Source organism: Python bivittatus, unplaced genomic scaffold (genome assembly GCF_059951505.1).
Source record: "Python bivittatus isolate LINGU-HERP-01145 unplaced genomic scaffold, Pbiv_v1 ctg000390_np1212, whole genome shotgun sequence".
In the NCBI taxonomy this organism is placed as follows: domain Eukaryota; kingdom Metazoa; phylum Chordata; class Lepidosauria; order Squamata; family Pythonidae; genus Python; species Python bivittatus.
In genome coordinates, this window is record NW_028277070.1 from 3590544 (window position 1) to 3612906 (window position 22363).

Genomic DNA, 22363 nt, shown 5'->3' on the forward strand with positions numbered 1-22363 from the left:
CTGCCACAGGGCAGAGGGTGTGGATCCAAGGCTAAGACAAGAACCAACCAGCAGAAGCTTTGCAGAGGGAGACCCAGACTCGAAATCAGGAGGAGCTTCCTGACCGGGAGCGCTACGAAGCAGGGGAACAGCTGCCTCCTGGAGTGGTGGGGCCTCCACCGCTGGAGGTCTTCAAGCAAGGCTGGAGAGCCACTTCTCTGGGATGGTCAGAGGGCTCCTGGCCTGGGCAGGGGGTTGGATGAGGCCCCTTCCAGCCTAGGAGTCTATGAAAGAATATAGCATCCGTCTGCTACTCCTTAAACATCCCCCCTCCCGCTGCATTGTATGGCTGCTGCAGAGGGTGGGACTCTGGGAAGATGCAGCTGCTTTAAAGAGTGGCAGAGAGGGGCTGCATGGCTAGCTCTGCATCCTCTGAAACATCTTTTTGCCTTCAAATCAAAAATGCTCCACAACCCTTCTTCTCTCTCACACACACACACGCTCACCCCATTGGGTTGCCAACTATTTTATTCCAGCAAAGCTCCCAGACATCCATAGCTGCATAGAGGGCAGGAACGCAGGAGCTCAAGATCTACCCATCCCGCAGACCCACCAACGGAGAAAGATGCCACTACGCTCCTTCAGCTTCTGATGGAGCTTTCCAAGTTGCTAAAACTCTTTCAGGAAGGGAAAAAAAGAGAACCGCTGGCAACTCAAAGGGAAAAATAGGGCTACATCTCCTGCCCGCGGCCTACAATACTCCACAGGCCATTCTTCCCCCTCCTCACTTCTCGCAGTAAATCCTCCCCCCCATTGCATATTCAATGACACATTATCCAAACACGATTCAAACATTAAAATATTCATTTAAGAAAGAAAATAGCAGCAAGGGAAGGCTAGAATGGCAATTCACCATGAAGGCAAGATATGTAATGGTCTGTGGGAATGACCTTGGGAGACGGGGAAGAGCCACAGCCAGGGGAGCGGTCGGATAAGCGGCAGCTGAAGGAAAGGGGCTTGGCAAACGTCTCAGAAGGGACCCTCCCTATTTTCTTGGGCTGTAAAGGCGATGGAGGAGGAATGTACTTTCAAATGTACTTGCAAGATTCTGTTAATGTAACCTTGCAATAAAGTAGAATTAGTTCATCTGGGCGTGCTTCCTGTCTGGAGTACCACGCAAGGCTGAGTACCAATCTTGCAAGTCTGAAGGTACATCTCTCCCCCCTCACCTTTACAGTCCAAGAAGCTAGGGAGGGTCCCTTCTGAGACGTTTGCCACGCCCCCATTCCTTCTGCGGGCTCAGCTGCCGCTTATCCGACTTTTCCCCTGGCTGTGGCTCTTCCCCCTGTCTCCCAAGGTCATTCCCACAGACCACTACAAGATGCTACTGAGAAGGAAGATGGCAGACTGCATACTGGTACCTCGGGCCAGAACTGGGACAAAGTTCTGCAAGAGCAAATAGTGATTTTTGTGCAAGAGCAGCAGTGCCAGAGTTGAAAGAACAAAGACTCCTGTGGGTTGAGCAGAGCTCCTGGGGGCTTTCTTAGCAGCAGCAGGGCAGCGGGTTGCCACTGTCTTCTTCTGGGATAGTTTCCTACCTCCCGATCTAACTTACAGCCCTGGGATGTCCTGGTGGTCTCCCATCCAACTGGGACCCACAATGCTCAGGCTTTAATATACACATGAAGTATTCAAAGGATACTCCACAGGTATTGTCCTGCACAATAAGCTGAGCAAAATTCCCTATTCATTCCTGGGTATTATTTCAGCTGACTGAGTCTCTTTTCTGTAACTGAGATGCTATTGGGATTTTTCATTTAAAAGTCTTGATAACCTGCCGGGAAGGACCTCTCTGGGCTGACACCCAGGGCCACTTGGTCAGGACTAGTCCATTGTACGAATGTCTAGTCTAGCAAAAGCACCATGAGACACAAGAGCCGGGGAAGGGCATAAGGAGCTCAACCTGCTCAAACGCATCCATTGGGGAAACTGAGGTTCAGACCCAACCATCGTTGGCTGAACTGCTCTAAACTTCTGGAGATCCAGAGACAACGGGGAGGAGAGTCAGGAACGGTTGCAAGTCTCCTCTTACACACCTTCAGGAGCAACGTTGGAAGGTGTGTTTTAATTTCCTTGTTAGGAGGGTGCTTGGCCTAGAATGGGATGAACAACAGCAATGAACTTCTGGAGGACCCTGCCAAGCTCAGCAGACCCTTCCCCAACATGGGCCTGGAAGGCTGGAGGATGGACAAAGGTTCAAAACAGACGGCAAAACCACAGAATTGGGAATATGGTGGGAGCCCGGAAGAACCCGAGACTCTTTCAAAGGGAGACTTTGGCAGAAAGTTGCAGAATCCGGCTGCTAAAAGACTTGAGATCGCGGCAAGCCACACCTAGGAGTGGAGGTGTTCTGCAGGCACACTGAGCCCTGTCTAGTTTCGAGTCCCGAGCTGGGAAGTGGAGCATCTCCATTTGTACAACAGATCAGTGAAAGACAGAATCACCGCATTTGCTCTGCATGGGAAAACCTGGTTAGTTCCAAACTTCAGTTAAGGCGGGGATTTTTGTCTGTGTGTGGTTTAGTCTCTGGGTTAAATCTCACTCACTGGGTCAGTTTATGGCTCAAAGTGCTGTGCAATCCCAGAAAAATGGATGAACTCAAGTTATTGAGCCAAGTACATTCAGCCACCAAATTCTGAATACACTTTGGCCCTCAAAAAAAAATAGAATGGAGTGGAGTGGAGTGGAGTAGAGTAGAGTAGAACTGAGTAGAGTAGAGTTGAATAGAATAGAGTACAGTTGAATAGAATAGAATAGAATAGAATAGAATAGAATAGAATAGAATAGAATAGAATAGAATAGAATAGAATAGAATAGAACAAAATCAAAATCAAAATCAAAATCAAAATCAAAATCAAAATCAAAATCAAAATCAAAATCAAAATCAAAATCAAAATGCAAGGTATCACTGTTTTGCTGGCTCAGATGCAAATACCTACAACCAACTCCATTCTGGCCTCACTCTCAAGCAGGAAGGGCAGTGAGAACAGCCCCCCGGTGCTGCTCCACAGCCGGAAGCCAGAAATAGGCCAGCCTGGAAGCCTTCATGCTCTTAATGGGAGCCTTTCCAGCCTTGTTTCAGTTTTTCCCTCCTGTTCCTGGATAAGCTGGGAGAGATATGGACCAAAAGACCACCCCCCATGCCTCAAATGGGGATTGTTTATGTTCCCCCTGGATCAGACAGCGCTGCCTTACTGTACAGCGTGTAAGAGATGCGCACGTTGCATTGCCAACGCCACCGACCCAACTTCGGCTGCGCAAACGTTGCCACAGAATGACTCAAAATACTCGGATGATGAGCAGCTGTATTTAACTACGCTGTGCGACTGTAACTCAGTTCAAATCAAATCAAATAAAATTTAGGTTTGATCCCGGGCCGCCCACTTTCAAGCAGTCACTTCTGAAATCACCCCCCGGCCTGACGAGTAAGCGCATCCCGGCTTGTGAAGCCTGTTCTCAGGGGTCCTCCTGGGGCCACGGTGGACCCCACACAACTGTTTAGCAACACCAACGTTCCCACGCTGAAGGGGTCCTGGTCTGAAAAAGCCCCCGGTGAGTCGGATCACATCTGAGGCGCCCAGGCATCAGGCTTGGCCCCTGGGTCTCTCCCACGTTTGGCCTCTGGCAGGGTTAGCAGGAGCAAGGCGCCCACCGAAACCGCCTTCAGGCTGAGCACGCTGTGCATGGCGCCCTGCGGGGTGGCGGCGCCCGAGCTCTGCAGGCAGGGCTTCCACCCCGAGGCCGCCTCCAGCGGCTCGCTCTTCGGGGCGTGCACTCGCTGGTGCTTGAGGAGGTTGGCGCTCTGGCCGAAGGTCCTCTCACAGTGGGGGCACTTGAAGGGCCCCTCGCCCGTGTGGACACGCCGGTGCCGGATCAGGGTGGAGCCCCGGCGGAAGGTTTTCTCACAGTGAGGACACTGGTAGGGCTTCTCGCCGTCGTGCAGCCGCTGGTGGCGCATGAACTCCTGCCTGCAGGTGAACGTGGAGCTGCAGGAGGCGCAGGGGTACGGCTGTTCCCCGGTGTGGATTCGCTGGTGCCAGGTGAACTCCTGCTTGTACCGGAAGCTCTTGTCGCAGCCGGAGCATCTGTAGACCTTCTCTCCCGTGTGGCTCCTCTGGTGCCAGGTGAATTCTTGCTTGAAGCGGAAGCTCTTCTCACACGCGCTGCATTTGTACGGCCGGTCGCCCACGTGGGCCCGCTGGTGCCACATGAACTCCTGCTTGTACCGGAAGCTCTTCTCGCACTCGGGGCACTTATAGGGGCGCTCCACGGAGTGGGTCTTCAGGTGCCACGTCAGTTCCTGCTTGAAGCGGAAGTTCTTCTCACAGGTGGCACATTTGTGGGGCCACTCTGCCGTGTGGGTGCGCTGGTGCCACATCAGCTCCTGCTTGTGCCGAAAGACCTTTGCGCACTCGCTGCACCTGTACGTCTTTTCTCCAGCGTGCACCTTTTGATGCCAGGCGTACTCGTGGGCGTAGCGGAAGGTCTTGTCACACTTCCCGCATTTGTAGGGCCTTTCCTCCTTGAGGGCCCCCCTCGGGCGGACGCCCAGCGTGGAACAGTGCGCACAGGCGCAGGGCAGCACCCCAGCTCGGCTTGGGGGATCAGCAGGGGTTGGGGGGTTCTTAAGGCGCCCACCCTCACATTCAGGGCACACCTGCACCCGTGCTCCAAGGGGCACTGCGGACGGGATGTGGAGTGCAGAACGGGCAGGGAAACATTTCTGGCATTGGGTACAGATCAGCAGCATCTCCTCACGGGTGCCGGGCTGGAGGGCTGTGACGGCCGGGGGCCAGGAACTGCTTTCTCCAGCCTCTTGAGATGCAACCCGAAATTCCACGGGGAGAGCCTGCTCACCCACCATGGTGCCGCCGGCCCACCTGGGCCCTGCATCCCAGGGAGGCAGAGCTGCCGTTCCATTCACCGCAGAATCAGGCCTGAGGGGGCCTCCTGGCCACACGGGTGGCTCGCCAAGGGATCCGTGGTCTTGGCTTCCCTCCCGGGCCTGTGGGCCCAGCAGGCGGCACGCAAGTCCTGCGCCATCCTCCTCAAGAGCCCGCTGGCCACCTCCTGGAACAAGAGGCCAACAGAAGCATTACGCAGACGCACAAGAGCAAGAATATACAATTTACTGGGCGGGGGGTGGGTGGGCAAATGGGCGCATTAGGAATTCTGAGCGCATCCCAGGGGAGTTCTCACAAAACAGCCGCCATAAGGATGGGCGCATTTACCAAGCGTCGGCCTCCGTGGGCATAGCCAGTCGCAACCCTGCCCTTTTTTGTTTTAGATCTTTTATCCCCTTTCTTGTTTTTATAAATAACTCAGGGTGGTGAACACACCTACTCCTTCCTCCTCCTCTTTTTCCCACCACAACAACCCTGTGAGGTGGGCTGGGCTGAGAGAGAGCAACTGGCCCAAAGTCACCCAGCCAGCTTTCGTGCCTAAGGCGGGACTAGAACTCACCGTCTCCTGCTTTCTAGCCTGGCGCCTTCTAGCTTTCCCCTTCTTCCTCCTCCTCCTCCTCCTCTTCCCCTTCCTCCTTCTCCTCCTTTTCCTTCTCCCTCTTTCTCCTTTCACTTTCTTGTTGTCTTCCTTCCTTCCTTCCTTCCTTCCTTCCTTCCTTCCTTCCTTCCTTCCCTCCCTCCCTCCCTCCCTCCCTCCCTTTACTTTTCCCTTCCCTTCCCTTCCCTTCCCTTCCCTTCCCTTCCTTCCCTTCCCTTCCCTTCCCTTCCCTTCCCTTCCCTTCCCTTCCCTTCTTCCTTCTTTCTTCCCTATCTCCCTTCCTTTCCCTTCCCCTATGATTTTTTCCCCTTTGTTCTGTTTAATTAAAGGCAACAGTAATAATAATTTTTTTTTCATCTATTTATAAGAGGAAAGCATTTTACCTTGGCAAAAAAAGCACAATATCTTTTAAGCATCAGTAGAAACATGGTGATCCCAACAGAGGGACAACCATCTCTTTGATATTAATTATTATTCTTAATATTAGATTTTTATCCCCCCTTTTTTAATATATATTTTTGGTCAACTCAAGGCAGCAAACTACCTATTCCTCCTTCCTCCTCCTCTTTTCCCCAGAACAACAGCCCTGTGAGGTGGGCTGGGCTGAGAGAGGGGGACTGGCCCAAAGTCACCCGGCCGGCTTTCGTGCCTAAGGCGGGACTAGAACTCACAGCCTCCTGCTTTCTAGCCTGGCGCCTTCACCACCAGACCAGCCTGGCTCTCGCTTCCCACAGCACAAGCGCTGGAGGGGCTTCCTACCCACCCCCCACCCCGCCCCCCCAGCACCTCAGCCTACTTTCCAAAGGTAGCAACCCATTTGATTCCAAGGCAGAAGCTTTGGGGAGGTGCAGCTCCATTTGAGGTTGTCTTCCAGCGGGGAGCCGAGCCCTGGGTGCCGGCCCCCCCGAATGTTTGCTTCCCGTGAACATCGGGGCCTCGGCAGCTGGCGCCGGGCTTTTCAACAGACCGGAGGCAGTTGGCAAAGAACTGCGAAATGGGTCTCTCTGAAAGTGTGAAGTCCAAGGAACATCTGGGCACAATCTGAGCACTCCTCACCAAGCAGCTGAACTCATCAGGCGGGAGAGAGAAGCCGCCGCTGTGCTTCGAGGGCCGAATGCTTCTTTCCTCTACATCGGGGTTCCTCAACCTCGGCAACTTTAAGATGGGTGGACTTCAACTCCCAGAATTCCCCAGCCAGCCATGCTGGCTGGGGAATTCTGGGCGTTGAAGTCCACCCATCTTAAAGTTGCCGAGGTTGAGGAACCCTGTTCTACACGATGACTGATTTAAAGATCTGGAGCTCACCCGATGGGTACAGTGACCATACGTCCTTTATCAGAAAGGACAGTCCTTTTTTCCAGAAAGCCGTCCTTTAGATGTATTTTTCAAAAACTCCCTTTGTCCTCCATTTTGGTCATTTTGCTTTTACCGTCCAAACGGTACCGCTGAATGCACGTTCACGTGAAAAACATGGAAACTGAATGGTCTTTTTATCATACATGTATATATACTGTTGGATTTTGGTTATTTCGATTCCAAGAGGCATTTTGGTCAAGCTTTTTCTTGATTCTGCTCTTGACTTTTCCTTTGTAAAGCAAAGCTACAACAATTCAATTTCTTTTATCCACGTGAACCTTTTTCAGATTTGCCCCCTTTTCAGGTTTGTCCTTTATTTTTTCCAGATATGGTCACCGTACCTATGGATAATGAAGTCCTCCAAAGCAACCCCCTTGGAAGAAAGGGGCCTGTTTCTCTTTCAGTACAAGGGGGTGTTTCACAAGTATCACGACTAATCCGCTTTTTCCTCATTTGTGCCTTTCAGTGCTACGGGCAGCAACAGGAGGTGGGGTGGGGGAGTCCTCCTGTATCAGGGGGACAATCTTTTGCCCCTGGAAGGCATCTGGAAAAACATGGAAAGCTACTGATAACAAGGCAGATTAAAATAGGATATCGGCTGGAGCCGTCTGCCAGGGGAACCGACTGCCACCCGCTGTGGGAAGTTCGCCTTTCCTGCAAGTCTCCTGGCTGACCGTCAGAGATCCTGAACTGAGCTGGGGTTGGACTACATGACCTCTAAGATCCCTTCTGACCCTTTGATTCTACAAGGCAATTGTGAGCTGGCTGCCCCCAACTGTCCCCCCACTGCAAATTGCTGTCACTTCCGCCACAGGAACCCCAACCTATCTGCAACGAACACCAGTTCCCATCCCGATTCCCTGTTCGGCCCCCTTCCCAGACCTGCAGCTTCAGACGTACCCCCAAAATTGTCCTTTGAATCCTCTCTGGACTTTGGGAACTGGGCTCTCCCTGCACGGGGCTTCTCCCCGCCTTCGATCTGCACGAGGATGCTGGGAGGCTGGAGAGCGAGACCTGGGGGCCGAGAGAGAGACGGAGGTGAGGACTCCCCCCTTCGCTGCCCTCCTTGGGGGGGCACCCACAGCAGGGGCTGCAAGGGAGCTCCTCCCGCCAGAGAGGCAGCCGGTCACCCCACCACCCCAAAGGGCCAAGCGATGCAAGACGCTTCTCTCCAAAAGCCGTCTCCGACGGCTGCTCTCTCCACCAGAACTTTGCATATGCACAAGGGCGCCAAGCCACCACCAGCCCCAGGGGGGTCTGCAGGGTGTGGTCAAAAAGGTCAAGGTGCACCGGAAGCTCTGCTTGTTTTTTATGTGCCACATACACACACACACACACACACGTATATGCAACACACCTAAAAACTTGACTGAGCTTCAGTTGCACTGTTGCAGCTGCCATCTTGACCTTTTTGACCACACCCTGCAGACAGCCCTGACCAGCCCTTTTCCCCAGCAAAAGCAACGTTTATATTTTAATTACTCTTTTTTCAGAGGGGCGCACTGTTCTTTGCGGGGCCTGTTTGAATGAAGGGCCCAAGCAGCACCCGAGCACGACAACTCATGTCCGAGGTCTTGAGCCGTGGCGGATCCGTCCCTTTCTCTCCCTTCCAGCTGGACAGCCCAGTTGCTCCCCCTCGCCTTCGCCTCCTCCTCCTCCCTGGGCTCCGGCCCACGCAAGGCCGCCTCTCGCCCCACTTTAGGGGCTGCCCCTTCCATTTCGGGGGGCAGCAATTGCTCAACAGAACGTCCCCCAAACAGGCGGAGGAAATACCGATCATAAAAGCACCAGGAGGGCAGGCTGGGGAGGGCCCCGTGCAAAGGGCGAGTGGCGTAGTTGTCACAGGGCCAAAATAAAGAGCTCGTGCAGATCCAGAGCGAGCCGCTACAATTATTTCGCAGGAGCCAAAACATCTCCCATCATTTCCAGCCAGTCCTCAGGGTGGAGAGGAGGTGATTTTAGGGTGAGATTTGGGGTGCAGCTAACTGGCCATGGATGGTCTCAAAGAAAAGGACGCGCCCACAATGTCCCCAAGATGCTCGCTTGGCTCGAAGGGTAGTTTATCTTCAGACTGTGTAACGCTTGCTCGGCTTCCTTTCCCTTTGAAATGTTGGGAAGAACCCATCTTTCAAACACGGCACGTTGCTTTTATCAGGAACCACCCCAAGGAAAACAAGCTACCTAAAGAAACCAGGGCTTCGTAATTGTCCTTCATGACCTCCTTGTAGAGGCTCTTCTGCCAGTCGGTTAGTGCTTCCCACTCCTCGGCAGAGAAGTAGATCGCCACTTCCTCAAACGCCACCGGATCCTGCAAAAGAGACCCAGACACTTTAAGGCTGGCCCAGTTCTCCTTCTCGAGCCCTTGGGGGTGGTAGCCCACGTGGTGCCCTGTCAAGCAAATAACAGCATTGGGACATCATTATTTTCTTTTTCTATTTCATTTCCCCGATTTGCATAACTGATACTACGATTTAGAACAAAGATTTGGAAGGATGCAGAATGCACTCATTGTGGAGATAAGTGCCTCGAAAAGCAATGCAAACTTTACTCAGCCGCCATCTGAAGCTTGCTTTTTTTTAATTTCTCCATGCTTTTTTGCGACTTTGAAAAAAAGAAAGCTGCTGTTTTTGCAGGGCTGAACTTCACTCTGCATTACCAGATGCTCTCTACTTTCAGCACAATGGCTGATGCTGGTGCTCAAACCAGCTTTGGACTACCAAGAACTGAATGATTGCCCCTGGGAATTGAAGATAGGAAACAACATTTACAGGCAGTCCTCATTTAGCAACCACAATTGGGACTGGCAACTCGGTTACTAAGCGAAGCGGTCACTAAGTGAAAAATGTAACCACAATGGTGCTTATGATCTTACTTCAGCTTTCCTTTGCTTTACAGACCTGTGAAGGTCGTCGATGCAAGGATTGGTTGCAAAGTTACTTTTTCATCACCATCCTAACTTTGGACGGTCGCTGTCCGAGGCAGTCGCTAAACAAGGACTACCTGTATAATGGTGGGATGGGAAACAAGAACCAGATTTCCTCCATGTAGTTTAGCTTTGGGTTAAAATACTGAAATCAGAAGTTAAACTTAAATTTTAACTTCACGAGCACATGCAGCTAGATTAGGGTGAGAATGGCTGGAGGCTTCGGTGACATCACAAGCAGGAAGAGAGAATGATACGTACCCTCTTCCTTTCTGCTCCCAAGCAGCTGATGTTTAAGCCATCTTGCCTGTAATTCTGAGAGCAGCCCTCAAGAGCCCTTTAAAATCCCCCTTTTAATGCCATCTAATTAACGGGCACCACCACCTCCGGTGGCAGAGAATTCCGCTGCTGAATTCCGCATTGCATCAAGAACGCCTCTTTTCATCGCTCTCGGATCTCCCTGCACTGACTTTCAGCAGATGATTCTGACATTGAACACAGTGAGTAGGCGAGGAAAGTGTTCCTCTCACCTTATTTTCTACATCAAGTGTGATTTAAAGTCTCCTTCTTGTGTCTCCTTTTATCTTCTTCACCCCAAGCTCGGAAGCCCTCTGCATTGGCAGTTTTCTTTGTTGGGGAGCAGTTGTTGGGCTCGCCTTCCCCCCTTTTTCCAGCCTGCTCCCCATCTGGATTCCACGGTAGGCCATGCACACAACCAAAGCAAGAGGAGAGATGCTCCGCAGGCTGAAAGTTTCGGCAGAAGCTGGTTTGGCAGAGGACAGACTTACCTGCAGGGCGGTGGCTCCGGCCATCTCTCAGGTGCGGAGTCGCCAGTCTCCCTGCAATCCGGATACCTCGCTCTTGCAAGGGGGAGGGGGCAGGATCAATGACAGCCGATTAACGCAGGATGATTTCTTCTTAAGCAGCACGTAGGCAGCGCTCGGGTGGTGCAGGCGCGCTCAGAAACAGAGTTGCCCAGGACGGCTGCAAATCCATGATCTGCCGTGGGGGGAGAGGGGAGGAGAATAAGAGATGGGAGGAAAAGAGACAAATACGTATTTAAAATCATGCAGTCCAGGTTTCAGAACCAGAAGGAGCGGGTGGGTTTGCATAAACTTTGTGCACCAAGTTTGTGCAAATCAAACCTGTGATGGGCGGCAGGTGCCAGTGCTCATTTGCACAAATGGAAGTGGCAGAGGCGAAAAGCTTTTGGCAGGAGGCGGCAGAGAGCTGATCCTGGGCATCCGCTTCCAGGACACACCCACAGTGGAGGGGCCTGTTCCTCAGTTTCCAGTCCTGCTCACCTGAACCGGCAGATCCTTCCCCCTGCTTTCCACTGGGGGTCCACGTGCCCCCGCAGGTATGCCAAGCCATTCAGACATTCTGCCCCCAAAGGTGTCACCATTAGAGGGGCAGGGGAGGAATGGGAGAGGCCCAGGTTCCAGGCTACCATGCCTGAACTGGATTATTATGGCCTGGGTCAAAACAGAGGACCGGGTCTATGTCCCCCCTCGGGAGGAAAGGCAGGGCATCAAACTAAAGGTTAAAAAGCATCTGCAGATAAGGGACCAGCTGCATGTACGGATTCTGGCCCGGCCAGCACTGCCGACAGACCTGGGCATTTTTTGATGGCGCTGGGCCAGGCGAGGCGGCAGAACTTGGCACAGCTGGCAGCTGCTGGGCCTCAGCATCCTAGCAGGAGCCCTCCCGGCCAAAGCCAGGCTCAGTGCCCGGACTCTATGGCTCCTGCTGGCTGCACCCCAATTCCCAGGGCGACAGGACGGTGGAGGGCGATGGCCGAAGGCGGCTGCGAAGGGCTGTGGATAGAGTCAGCTGACGTGAAATCCCAGGGCCGTTCGTCAAGGCACAAGGGGTGAAGATGCCTCTGGGCACAAGCAGACAGCTTCTGCCTTGCTCCTGGGTAAACGTGGTGGGGAGAGACACTTCTGAGATTCAGGAGGGATAAAGGGAGAGCTTATATTTTTCTTTCATTTTCCTTCAAAGCCGCAATCCCTTTCGCATGTAGGAAAACTCGTGCAGGCACGTGAGCAAGCCACTGCTTTCCTATGACATGATTTCAGTGCAACTGTAGTTGTTAGTCATTAGGTCAACTTCACTTTGTTACTAAATTAGCCCATTATCTGGGCTTGTACAACGCACCAAACTGTGGACTGATCAAATGGACAGCGTTCATGCAACATACTAAGCCACAAAAGACTACAGACACATTAACCAGGGTTTCAATGCTTTTAAATATCTCACTGGCCTGGTTGAAAGGACTGTGAGACCCCAACCTGATCTGCCTGTCTTCCTTCCTTCCTTCCTTCCTTCCTTCCTTCCTTCCTTCCTTCCTTCCTTCCTTCCTTCCTTCCTTCCTCCCTCCCTCCCTTCTCTCCCCCCTCCCCTCCCCTCCCCTCCCCTCCCCATGCCACCTAGCCATTTACCACAAATGGGGGCCTCCCAGGGCCTTATTTCCCTCTCCAAATTTATTTTCTTTTCTTTTTGGCTCCAGAAAGCCCTCTTACCACTATTTCAGAAAATCAGCCACAATTTCCGACTCTTCTCAAGAAACACACAAAAGCTGTTGAACATGTTCTAAAATGGCACTTCACACCCTCCTGCAAAGAATTCACAAACATCCACTCTCCCAACCCTGGGGGGGAGGAAGAAAATGTGTCCCAGCACATTTGACACCGTTGTAAATATTTCGTGCGGCTCAAGATTAGTTAAAAGTTGCCAGCCTCAGCTTTGTAACCACAAAGGAAGGTCCCAAAATCTAGAGAGACTATTTTTCATAAAATATTATGTTTTTCTCATTATGCAAATCATACGGTGAGTTGCTTAATCAACCTCTCCCCAGTTTCTATGACGTGATGCGCTTGGAAATCATATCGCATGATGAACGTCACAGCCTTCGGCCTGACTCGACTGCTGTTTGCATCTGAAAAAAAGGTTGTGTAAGGAAACACCAGGCTGCATTAATAGGGAAAGAACATATGAAGATTTGAGAGAAGGCAGCAGCCAGGTTGTAGCTCAGCCAAGCGCTGCTCCTGTACATGGAAGTTCTACTGGACTGCGACTACCTGCTATTGTTTCTCCCTGAGTTCGGTTTCTCTTGCAAATTCCTGCCATCCCCACACACAGTGGCAGTGAGTTCTTTATTTAGTAATAATAATTCTCGATGAAATACTTTATTTGGCAGTTGCTTCAGCACAGAAAAAATAAGTTACTTCTTCATATATACTTTAGTGGGAACGTTCTCCTTTCTTCGGGTAGTAAGCACTATGGTTGCCCACTGATCTGAGTGAACAAGGATAACATGCCACATTTCTGAGGACTGCGATAAGCAGAAGCCACTTTTTCACAGACGTGGAGGACTTCCCATCGAGTGAATCTTAGAGGCAGAGCTGCAGTGATCGGCTAGAAAGTGGGCAACCATGTTTTATGAGTTTTACATTTGTTCCCTTATCAGGGGGCAGAGGGGAATAAAAAACATGTTAATGGGAACCCAGCCACCTCAAGAACATCTAAAGAAGTCTCCTTTTTCAAAGTAAGTCTAAATCCTGCACAGGCGCGTGCACAGCCCAGCTGTGGGTTGCTACAGCATTCAAAAGCCGGGCGAGGGGGGCACCTTGGGCATGCAAATTTTATGCAAACCTCATGTGCAAATGCCTCGATTAAGCATGCAAATAAGCCACAGCCTCTGGCTCCTGAGGTGTTTCCATGGCGGCCCTCCGCTGCAGCGGGCGTGATGCGCTGGGGCTCGGAAGAGGGGGGCAGGCCGGATCCTCCCCCCACCTCTCCCCAAAGATCTCACCTGCCTTCAGCAGAGCATTAATATCTGCAGGCTGATGTGACGTCATCCAAAGTTGGGCAGAGAAGCCTTCGGAGCGCAGCCGAGCCAAAACGTTTTCCCTCTCGAGCTTATTCTGTAAGCAGAGAGATGCACCCTCCCTCCCAGTTCCTCTGGCATAGAGCCCTAGCTCCTCAGGGAAACGCTCTCCTCTGACGTGCGAGTTTCCTACAGGGAAAGAATTCTACCGCAGGGAGGAACACCCAGCCGAATCTCAGTGGACGCAGCAGCCTGAGACGCCTCTCAAGTTTCAACCCAGGCTGGAAGCTCCTTTTTCCTTCCACCAGAGGCCAAAGCTGTGCCCCACCCCAGGGCACAGCCCAGCCTCTACTAAAGGGAAGCCCCCCTCCCGCAATCCAGATCTTTCTGCCTTTCTCTACCCTGGAAGAGTTTATTTTACACCCAACCGCACAACGAATTCCCAAGCAGCTTTTGGAAAATCCAGATCCCTAGCTGCAAAAAGAGACAGTTCCCGTCACCTTCTCTGCGTGTAGCGTGTAACACGGTAGCAACGGAGGCTTCCTGAGGCTGAGGTCCCACGGCACCCCTGATTCATCTGCTCCAAGAAGGGGAAACCCAGACGCGGCCCCTGGAAGGAGGAATGCCTGCTTCCTGCCTCCGCTGGGCTCAGGAGCCGGCAAGGATAAATATGCACACATTTAAATCAGCTAACATATGCAAATAGGCAAGGTGGCAAGGCTGCGTGTTGGACAATAGGCCGTTTTAAAAACATGCATACATTTCTATGAATTAACAGATGCAAATAAACACAAGATTCCCCCCCCCCCCCGCTTCCTATTCTGAAGAAGGCTGGAAAAGCTGAGCTTCAGAATATTTTAGAAAATTGCACCAAATCCAATATACGCATTCTGAGAAAATAAAGTTAGGATTGCATGCTGTTTCCTTTTCAATATGCCAATCCTAAACATATTTCCTGAGAATTAAGTTCTCACTGAGCATAGAGGGAGGTCTTGCTCAGCAAACACATTTAGGATTGCGGGGTTAATATATGACTTTTCCTTGAACTGTCAAAAAAGGACATGCCCTCCAAAACTCAGAAAAAAGGCAGAGAGCAGGAATATAACCATTCTGGGTACATCAGCTGAACTGCCTCCCACTTTCAGAAACCCCGGGAGGATCACATATTAGGTGAGAAGCTTCCAACCGCTCTTGCTCAACGCGTATTTCGGACCCGCTTAACTTGGAAACTAAGCAGGCTGAGACAGACCTGGTTAGAAATGGATGGGAGATTTGCAGGAGTTGCAGGCTAGACTTGACAAATGGAAAAACAGCCTGGAAGAATTCAACAGTAAATCACTTTGCCAAGAAAACTGAACTGGCATGTCCATGAAGGCGCCAAGATCTGAGTTCGACTCAAGGGAGTCCTTATACAGCCTGTGGCCCACTAGAAGAGCGTCTTGCTTTCTCCCAAGCTTTGTTAAGAGATCTGGGGAGATCTTTTAATGCCTTCCTGACATCATGGTTCATTATTTTCTCACTGTTGATCAGGAAGCAAGCCCTCTTCCACCTGGAATCTAGGCCATATCTTGATTTCTTCCCCAGTTTGGTACATTTTGGATCTGGGATGGGAGACCACTAGGAAATCTCAGGGTCGGAGGCTAGAATGGGAAGCTGGAAGAAAATATGCCAACATATACCAAATATGCAAATCATTTCTGTATTTTTGTCTAGAGAAGTGTGTGGCTGCATCCATACAGCCATTAGGAATCCAGCTGGACATGGATCACCAGAGTTGAGCCTGGCGAAGGGGATTTTGCATGCTGTCATTGCAACAATTTAACATGGCCAACACACACTTTTGAAGAAGTTGGTTTTGCATTCATTTTATAAGCAGGAAAACAGATAATTTAAATAATTTATCTGTCACTTTTTCAATACCTAAAGCATTCCACCAGGATGATTTTTAGAAGACAAACTCTTTAGTAAATCAGTCGTAGTATTATGGATTGGGAGACGGCTACTAACAGCACCACAGACTGCAAGAGGAACAGTTGGTCCTGGATCACATAAACGATGCGATGATCCCCAAACAGACATTCACATACTTTGGTCACGGGGTGCACATGGACGGTGGTCTAGAAGAAATGACCACAGCAAGACTGAGGGAGACAGAAGGGGAAGGCGACAGTGGACGGCCCTCAGCATTTATCCATGGAGTTGCTAAGAGCTGAAGCCACTCAGTAGCACTTACGCAGCTCACACTCTCCTCACCGTAAATCCTTTTCGGACTTGATAAATGCTAGTTATGTTACAGAGTTAGCACTGCATGAGATCATTAAAAATGGTCTGCGGATAGGTTCCCATCCTTTTTCATGGGGAACAAAAAAACTGCAGGGTGGGCTATAAAAATAGGCATCACTCTGCAAAGCACGTGCCCAAGACAAAGGTTAATCCCCCCAACCCATAAAAGGAGAAGATCCTTGCTCTGCCTCTACACATGATGCCACTTTGCCTACGTAGCATCCCCAGCTTGTCCACTGTGGCTTTTGCCTCTCCATCAAATATAAAAGGTGGAGTCACAAAAAGGCTGCCTGTGCCTAGAGCAGGGTTCTCAGCCTTGGCACCTTGTAGAGGTGTGGACTTCAACTCCCAGAATTCCCCAGCCAGGATCTTAAAGTTGCCAAGGTTCTAGAAGTCAAAGAGGGGAAGGATAAAAAATGTCAAATACTTCCACTTGCAGATACGTTGAGCTACAAGTCCTGTCAAGCCCAGTCAGAGAAAGATCATTTTTCTCTGCTGCTATCAGAGAAAATGGTCAGGAGGATGAAAGGCAGCGACTGGTGAAATCCTTGTCTGATGGAATTCCCTGATCCTGGGTAGTTTTAGAAGAGGCGCCAAGAGGATGGAAGAGGTGGCCTTTCATCCCCATCTTCCTGCTACAGGTTGATCCAATTTCACTTGTCCCCTTGCAAGCTTGGACTACCTGTTTTCTACTAATTTCCTGGAAGAGCCCCCCCACCAGCTTCCCCAGTTTGCTCTAACCAGATGTTCTCAGCCACAGTATATCGGTACTGCGTGAATGTGCCTTCAAGAATCTTGATTCCTGGCGACTGCCTGGACAAGCCCCTGTAGTTTTCTCGCCAAGATTTCAGAAATGGTTTGCCCTTGCCTCCTTCCTAGGGCTGAGAGAGAGTGACTGGCCCAAGGTCACCCAGCTGGCTTCATGCCTAAGGCGGGACTAGAACTCACAGCCTCCCAGTTTCTAGCCTGCACCAAAGTGGCTCTCCTACTGATAACAGGCTGGGAAGTTATACTGATTGTACTGTATTCCCTGGTTTACGATCAGCTCCTACTTTATTCACATTTCACAAAAATCTCAAAAATAAGGGATGTATTTTTTTAGAAGAGGGTTTGAATTATGATGGCTGCCATTGACTTGTTTAAATTATTTTTGTTCTTGTTTTTCCATGTATTTTATTATATGCATACTTTTTTTTTCAAGTTTTACCTTAATTTTATTAATATCATGGACATTTTAATGCCACTGATTTTGCCATTGCATGCCATCAGGTGTTATTTGATGATGATGGTGGCCAACATATTTAATAAATAGATAGATAATAAATAGTAGCACAGTCTGGAATAGCAGTTTTTAAATTCAACCTTATGTCTTCCAAAAGAAACGTATCAAATCATTAAAACAGAAATCCTGACCCAGCAGGATTCTTACATCTCTTTAAAAAAAAGTTTAAAAAGTTAAGAAAAGGGCCCCTTGGTCTGTATCTTCCCTGTTAACATGCCTTAACTGATGCTGATCCCATCACCCTCATCTCAAATACCAGCTTCTGAAAAGCAAATAAAACTCCTATTTTCTCAACTGAGATTATATTCGTAAAAATCAAAAGACCCCGACAAGACAAACCTCCCTTTGAATCAGGGCAACTCAAAAGTAGCAGGTGCGTTTTGTGGGTGGGAAAATAAGCAGCGGATCTCATTTGATCTCACGGTACAGGTCTCGATCCCACACGCCTGTCCAGCAGTCAGCTCAGGGGATGCCAACTCCAGCTGGCTGGGAAGCCTGGGAGCTGTAGTCCCCCAAATGAGGAGGGCGCCGGGCTGCAGAAGCCTGGCCGGGCTGGCCCTTTGCATAACGCCCCTCTCCTCCCCTCCAGCGTAGGGACCGACCGGCTCTCGCCCCTCTGCCGCCCGAAGCCGCTCTTCGCGCCACGCCCGGAGCGAAAGTCCCCCCAACTCCCCGGCGGCTGCCCAGCCAGACCTTCTCGCGAGGAAGCCCGCGCGACTCGGCCGAGCGCAACGGGGGAGACGCGCTGCGCCCCAGCGGGGAACAAAACCGCCCAGCCCGGCCCGGCCCCGCGCTTACCCGCCCCGCGACGCGGCCGCAGCTGGGAAGCGCAGCGCCGGCGCCTCGCCGCCTTGCCAGCGCCCGGCTCTTCTCTTCCCGGCTGGAGCGCGGGCGGTGGCACCGCGCGCCCCGGGCCCCCGCCGGCCGCCTCTCCGCCGCCCCGCCCGCGCGCTTCGGAGGCCGAAGGCGACGGGGAGGGCTCGCCAGCCTTAACCCCTGCCTCGCCGCAGGTAGGAAGGCGGCGATCCGCACACCGCCACCGCCTGGCCGCCGGAGCCGCGGCGCCTCTGCGCCGGGAGGAGGGAAGCGGGCAGCCGCCGCGCCGGCGCCCGGCCGCTCGCCCGCTCGGAAGGCAGCCAGGCGGGCAAGTCGGCGGCTCGCCGCGGGCAGAGCGGAGGCGCAGCCGCGGCGGGTCCCGGGTCCGCTGCCGCCCGCGAAGCCCCGCCGGGCTCAGCCGCCGCCCGCCGCCCCCCGCCCGTGCGAGGACGAATGCGTTTGCGAGCGCGTCCCTTCCCAGGCGCTTCTCGCGGGTCGGGCGAATCCCCGCCGCCGGTTCTTGGGGGGTGCCGGGGCTCGCGCGGACGCGAGAGACCGGGCATCGGGCGAGCCACGACCTGCGAACCTGAGGAAGGACGGCCCGGCAGCCCGAGGCCGCCCCCGCTCCGGCGAGCAGCAGCTCCGCGGACGAAGCCTGCGCGGCAGAAGCGCTCCCGGGCGAGTTCGGCCCGGCCGGGCTCGGGAAGAGGCTGCGCCTGCGAGACGCGGGCAAGGCGGCGGCGGCGGCTCCTCCGCGGACCCAACCGCCCTGCCGAACCAGACGGCTCGCCCCGGCGGCTGGTTTACGCCCCAGCTTGGCCGGCTGGCTCGCGGTCCGGGACGAACCGCCCGCGTAGGCAGGAGCGGCCCGCGACTTGGCATCTGCGCCCCGCGGCCCCTGCGAGCGCGCGGCTCGGAAGAAGGGGCCGCCGCTGCTCTTTTCCACGGAACTCTTCGTGGGCAAACCCGGCCTCGCGCCGGCCGGGAAAGCAAGAGAGCCAGTCCCGTCGGGGTGGGCTAGATGGCCACACGGCTCCCTGACGCTTCATCCGGAGCCTCCCGTTGCGCTGGTGCCCTGGAGAGGGCGCGCCACGCGGCGAACCAGAAGTGTGGAAGTACTCCAGTTCCCATCATGCCATGTGGCTGTGCAAGGAGATGGGGAGGATAGTCCGACGCCCGGGGAAGAACCCCAGCGCTGCCGGGGCCCGACGGACAACGCGGAGCAGAGGAACGGGCATCGCAGCGGCGGGGAAGCGCTCACCCTGCCCCGCGTGGGCGCGGCGTGCGGTAGCCGGCAGGACGGCAGCCCAGGCGCCTTCCTCTCTCCGGAGTCCCCGGGAAGGGGCGAGGGTCTCCGGCGAAGGCGATCCGGGCGCCAGAGTTTCCCTCTCGCCAGCTGAGAGCCCCGCCTCTCCCCCCGCCCCCTTCGGTTAACCCGCTCGGCTTCTTGCCTTCTTGCGGCTTCTTGCCTTTCCAACTTCCAGGTGAGGCTTCGCCGCGCTGGTTCGCCTTGGCCCCCGCCTAGTGCGCCACGCGGGCACCGACCTCTCAGCCCCCAAGACGTTGCTTGTCTGCCTCCCCACGGCCGTATTAACCCAGTGCTTCTCAACCTCAGCCCCTTTAAGCCGCGTGGACTTCAACTCCCAGAATTCCTCAACCAGGATGCTGGCTGGGGGATTCTGGGAGTTGAAGTCCACGCAGCTTAAAGGGGCTGAGGTTGAGAAGCACTGGTGTAACCTACAGACATTGGTAGATGACTCTACTTGCTAATTTCTGGATAATTTGAGGTCAGAAGAAAGAGAAGCAAAACTACTGTTTTCTCACTGGTCCACTGGGAACTCTACCATTTCGGACTGCAAGAAGACCCTTCGCTTTAGGGTGCCAACCTCTGCACCGCTTCCACCATGCACTTTTTAACAGGTGTTCTGAGCAGCTGATATTACTCTCCTTTTCTTCCTTGAAAAAACAATGTTTTTGCTGCCGATTCTGCACATCAGGGTCCCATTCAAAGCATAGAAGGCAACTCCCCTTTTTACTGGTTGCATTCATACCTCGCCCTTAATATTGAATTAATCCACTTTCTGGGTTCATGCAACACACTCAGCTGGATTTGGGTTTTATTTTATTTACAGTCAATGACCAGCAAAGTAGTTACAAAGTTAAATAAAACATCACCTAAAAGCTCAAATACAATAAAAGCAAGAAAGGACTGCCAGTTAAAATTTCCACGTATAGAAAGTAAGCAAAACAAAACAGAGCAAGCAAAGTAAATAAAATAACAATAAACCATACGCCGAACTGTAAGTTAAGCCATCCAGAGGCTGGGTTTGCACAACATTGCAAAAAAAAAAGTGGCCAAGGTTAATACTAGCCAGGCTTAACATCTGATAAATCTTTACCTAAGCTAGTTACATTTCTTGTGTGAACCCAGCTCATTTAAATGATAACAAATCAATTTGATTAAATGGAAACTAAACTCCACAAAAGCAATCAGATTTCCTCTCTTTCTTGCCCATCCATCATTCCCTCTGGATTTGCAAAGAGGATGAAACAAAGCCGTTAAGATTAAAAGAGATTAATTTCACCGTCTTTAAAGCAGCCTTTCACTGATCCACCGGAACACGACTTTAAGCTCTTTATTCCAAAAATCACATAAATCATTAATAATCTAATATTGCACCCCCAAATATGCAAATGAATACTGGACTGTTTTTCTACAGCTACTTTAATTTGATCTGGTATTTCGGATGTCTTTGGTATCCTTTCCTAGCTAAACTGGGAATAAAAGTGCTCGGTTTATCTAGGAAGGAAAACAAAAAATCGTATTCTAATACAGTGGAAGACATCCAATATTAAGTCTCCCCTGCTCTCCCTGAAGAAGGCAACTATTTGGTGAGAAATTCAATATTTTAACTGATTTTTTTTTATGGAAGAAGAGTCAAGAATCTGCCTTTTCAAATTCTCTCAAAAATAAAAGGCCATTTTATGATTGGCTACTTTTCAGTTCAGGTTGTTCTTCCTTGATGTTCTTAATAAGCAAATAAATGAAGGATTGTGGAATATCTCAGCCAGTATTTCTTAAACTTGGCACCTTTAAGACATGTGGACTTCAACTCCCAGAATTCCCCAGCCACCTTATTTACTGGCTGGGGAATTCTGGGAGTTGAAGTCCACACATCTTAAAGTTGCTGAGGCTGAAAAACACTGATTTAAAGCATAAGAAGCATATGCGTTGTTTCAACTGCCCTAAAATAGAAATAAAAAGAGCTGGCCACATTTTGAATATGACTACTGAATATAATTCAAAAGTTGATACAAGCATTTATGATCCTTTTCCTGCTCAGATTTGTGATTCAGCTTTGAAGAAACATTGATAAATCGTGGAGAGATGTATCAGAGATTTCTCTTTAGAGTATAAATTCTGTATCCAATTTGCAAGGTACAACTAGCCTGACAATACTATATTCCCAAAGTGTCATAGAATCCAAGGAACCTGAGAGATCACCTAGTCCAACCCCCTGCCCAGTGCTGGGTCAAGAGTATACAGTATGGCGCCCCGAGGCCACATTGACTGATGGTGCCAGCTCCCACCGATGTGACGAAGGGCATTTTTAGAATGATTAATGTAAGAGCTGCTCTGCAAGATGTGACGTTGGCAGCTACAGCTTGGCCCACAGCTACACCGGAGCAGAGTTGCCAACTATAGTCAATTGAAAATCGCTAAGCCTCCATGCAAAAGCGCCTAAAATCCTGTAAGGTTAATGTAAACCATTTTTCTTGCGGCCTTGGTGCCCCCTAAGCTTTGGCACCCTAAGCCAGTGCCTTCGTGGCCTTGGCCTCACACCAGCCCTGCCCTGCCATTGAGGCATCTGCTAGTGGAGCATCCCTGAGGGAGGGTCATCCAACCTCTGTATAAACATCCACAGTGAAGGGACTTCCACCACCTTCCAGGACAGTCTGTTGGACCAGCTGTTATGGTTAAGAAGGCTTTCCTGATATCCCTCGCCGTCTCCTTCCTTGTAATGTCACCCTCTTGTTCCTGTCTTCTGGAACAACTCTGAACAATTCTGCTCCACCTTGTGCCCAACACCTTTCAGATATTTGAAGGCATCTACTGTCAGCCCCACAAGGTAGACCAGACAGAGAAACCAATGCTGTGTACGTCAGGACTACTTTTATTGTAAAGGTATAATAACAGAATCTTGCGAGTCTGAATGTGCTTCCCCCTCCCTCCTTTTATCTTGGTGTGAACGAGGGAGGGGCTTGTCTGAGAAATTTCCTGTGAGTCATTTTCTTGACCCCTTTTATCTGGCCATTGCCTTGGTAGCAG

At 51.5% G+C, this 22363-nt stretch overlaps 1 protein-coding gene across 3 annotated transcripts; it reads right to left on the bottom strand.

The window, feature by feature from the left end:
* Positions 1–1269: 1269 nt before the first annotated feature.
* LOC103059519 (uncharacterized) lies at positions 1270–19406 on the bottom strand. Of its 3 annotated transcripts, XM_088143860.1 has the most exons (6): positions 18016–18130; positions 11435–11737; positions 10609–10819; positions 9079–9205; positions 7798–7911; positions 1270–5109 (listed from the first exon to the last, which is right to left on the bottom strand). In XM_088143860.1, the coding sequence occupies exons 3-6, from the start codon at positions 10630–10632 to the stop codon at positions 3602–3604; spliced, it is 1773 nt and encodes a 590-aa protein (XP_087999986.1). In that variant the 5' UTR covers positions 10633–10819; positions 11435–11737; positions 18016–18130; the 3' UTR covers positions 1270–3601. The 3 variants fall into 3 exon arrangements, with proteins under 3 accessions (XP_087999986.1, XP_087999987.1, XP_087999985.1); XM_088143861.1 differs by lacking the exons at positions 11435–11737; positions 18016–18130 and adding an exon at positions 19295–19406; XM_088143859.1 differs by lacking the exon at positions 11435–11737 and having other exon boundaries at positions 18016–18155.
* Between the last annotated feature and the right edge of the window lie 2957 nt (positions 19407–22363).

Excerpts from the sequence above, each read along its gene's own strand:
- LOC103059519 (XM_088143861.1), bottom strand. The coding sequence starts at position 10,632 with ATGGCCGGAGCCACCGCCCTGCAG. Across the intron at positions 7,912-9,078 it reads CGAAGCCCTGGTTTCTTTAG|GTCTCGCTCTCCAGCCTCCC; the intron begins GTAGCTTGTTTT and ends CTCGGCCCCCAG. Across the intron at positions 5,110-7,797 it reads TTCAAAGGACAATTTTGGGG|GAGGTGGCCAGCGGGCTCTT; the intron begins GTACGTCTGAAG and ends CTCTTGTTCCAG.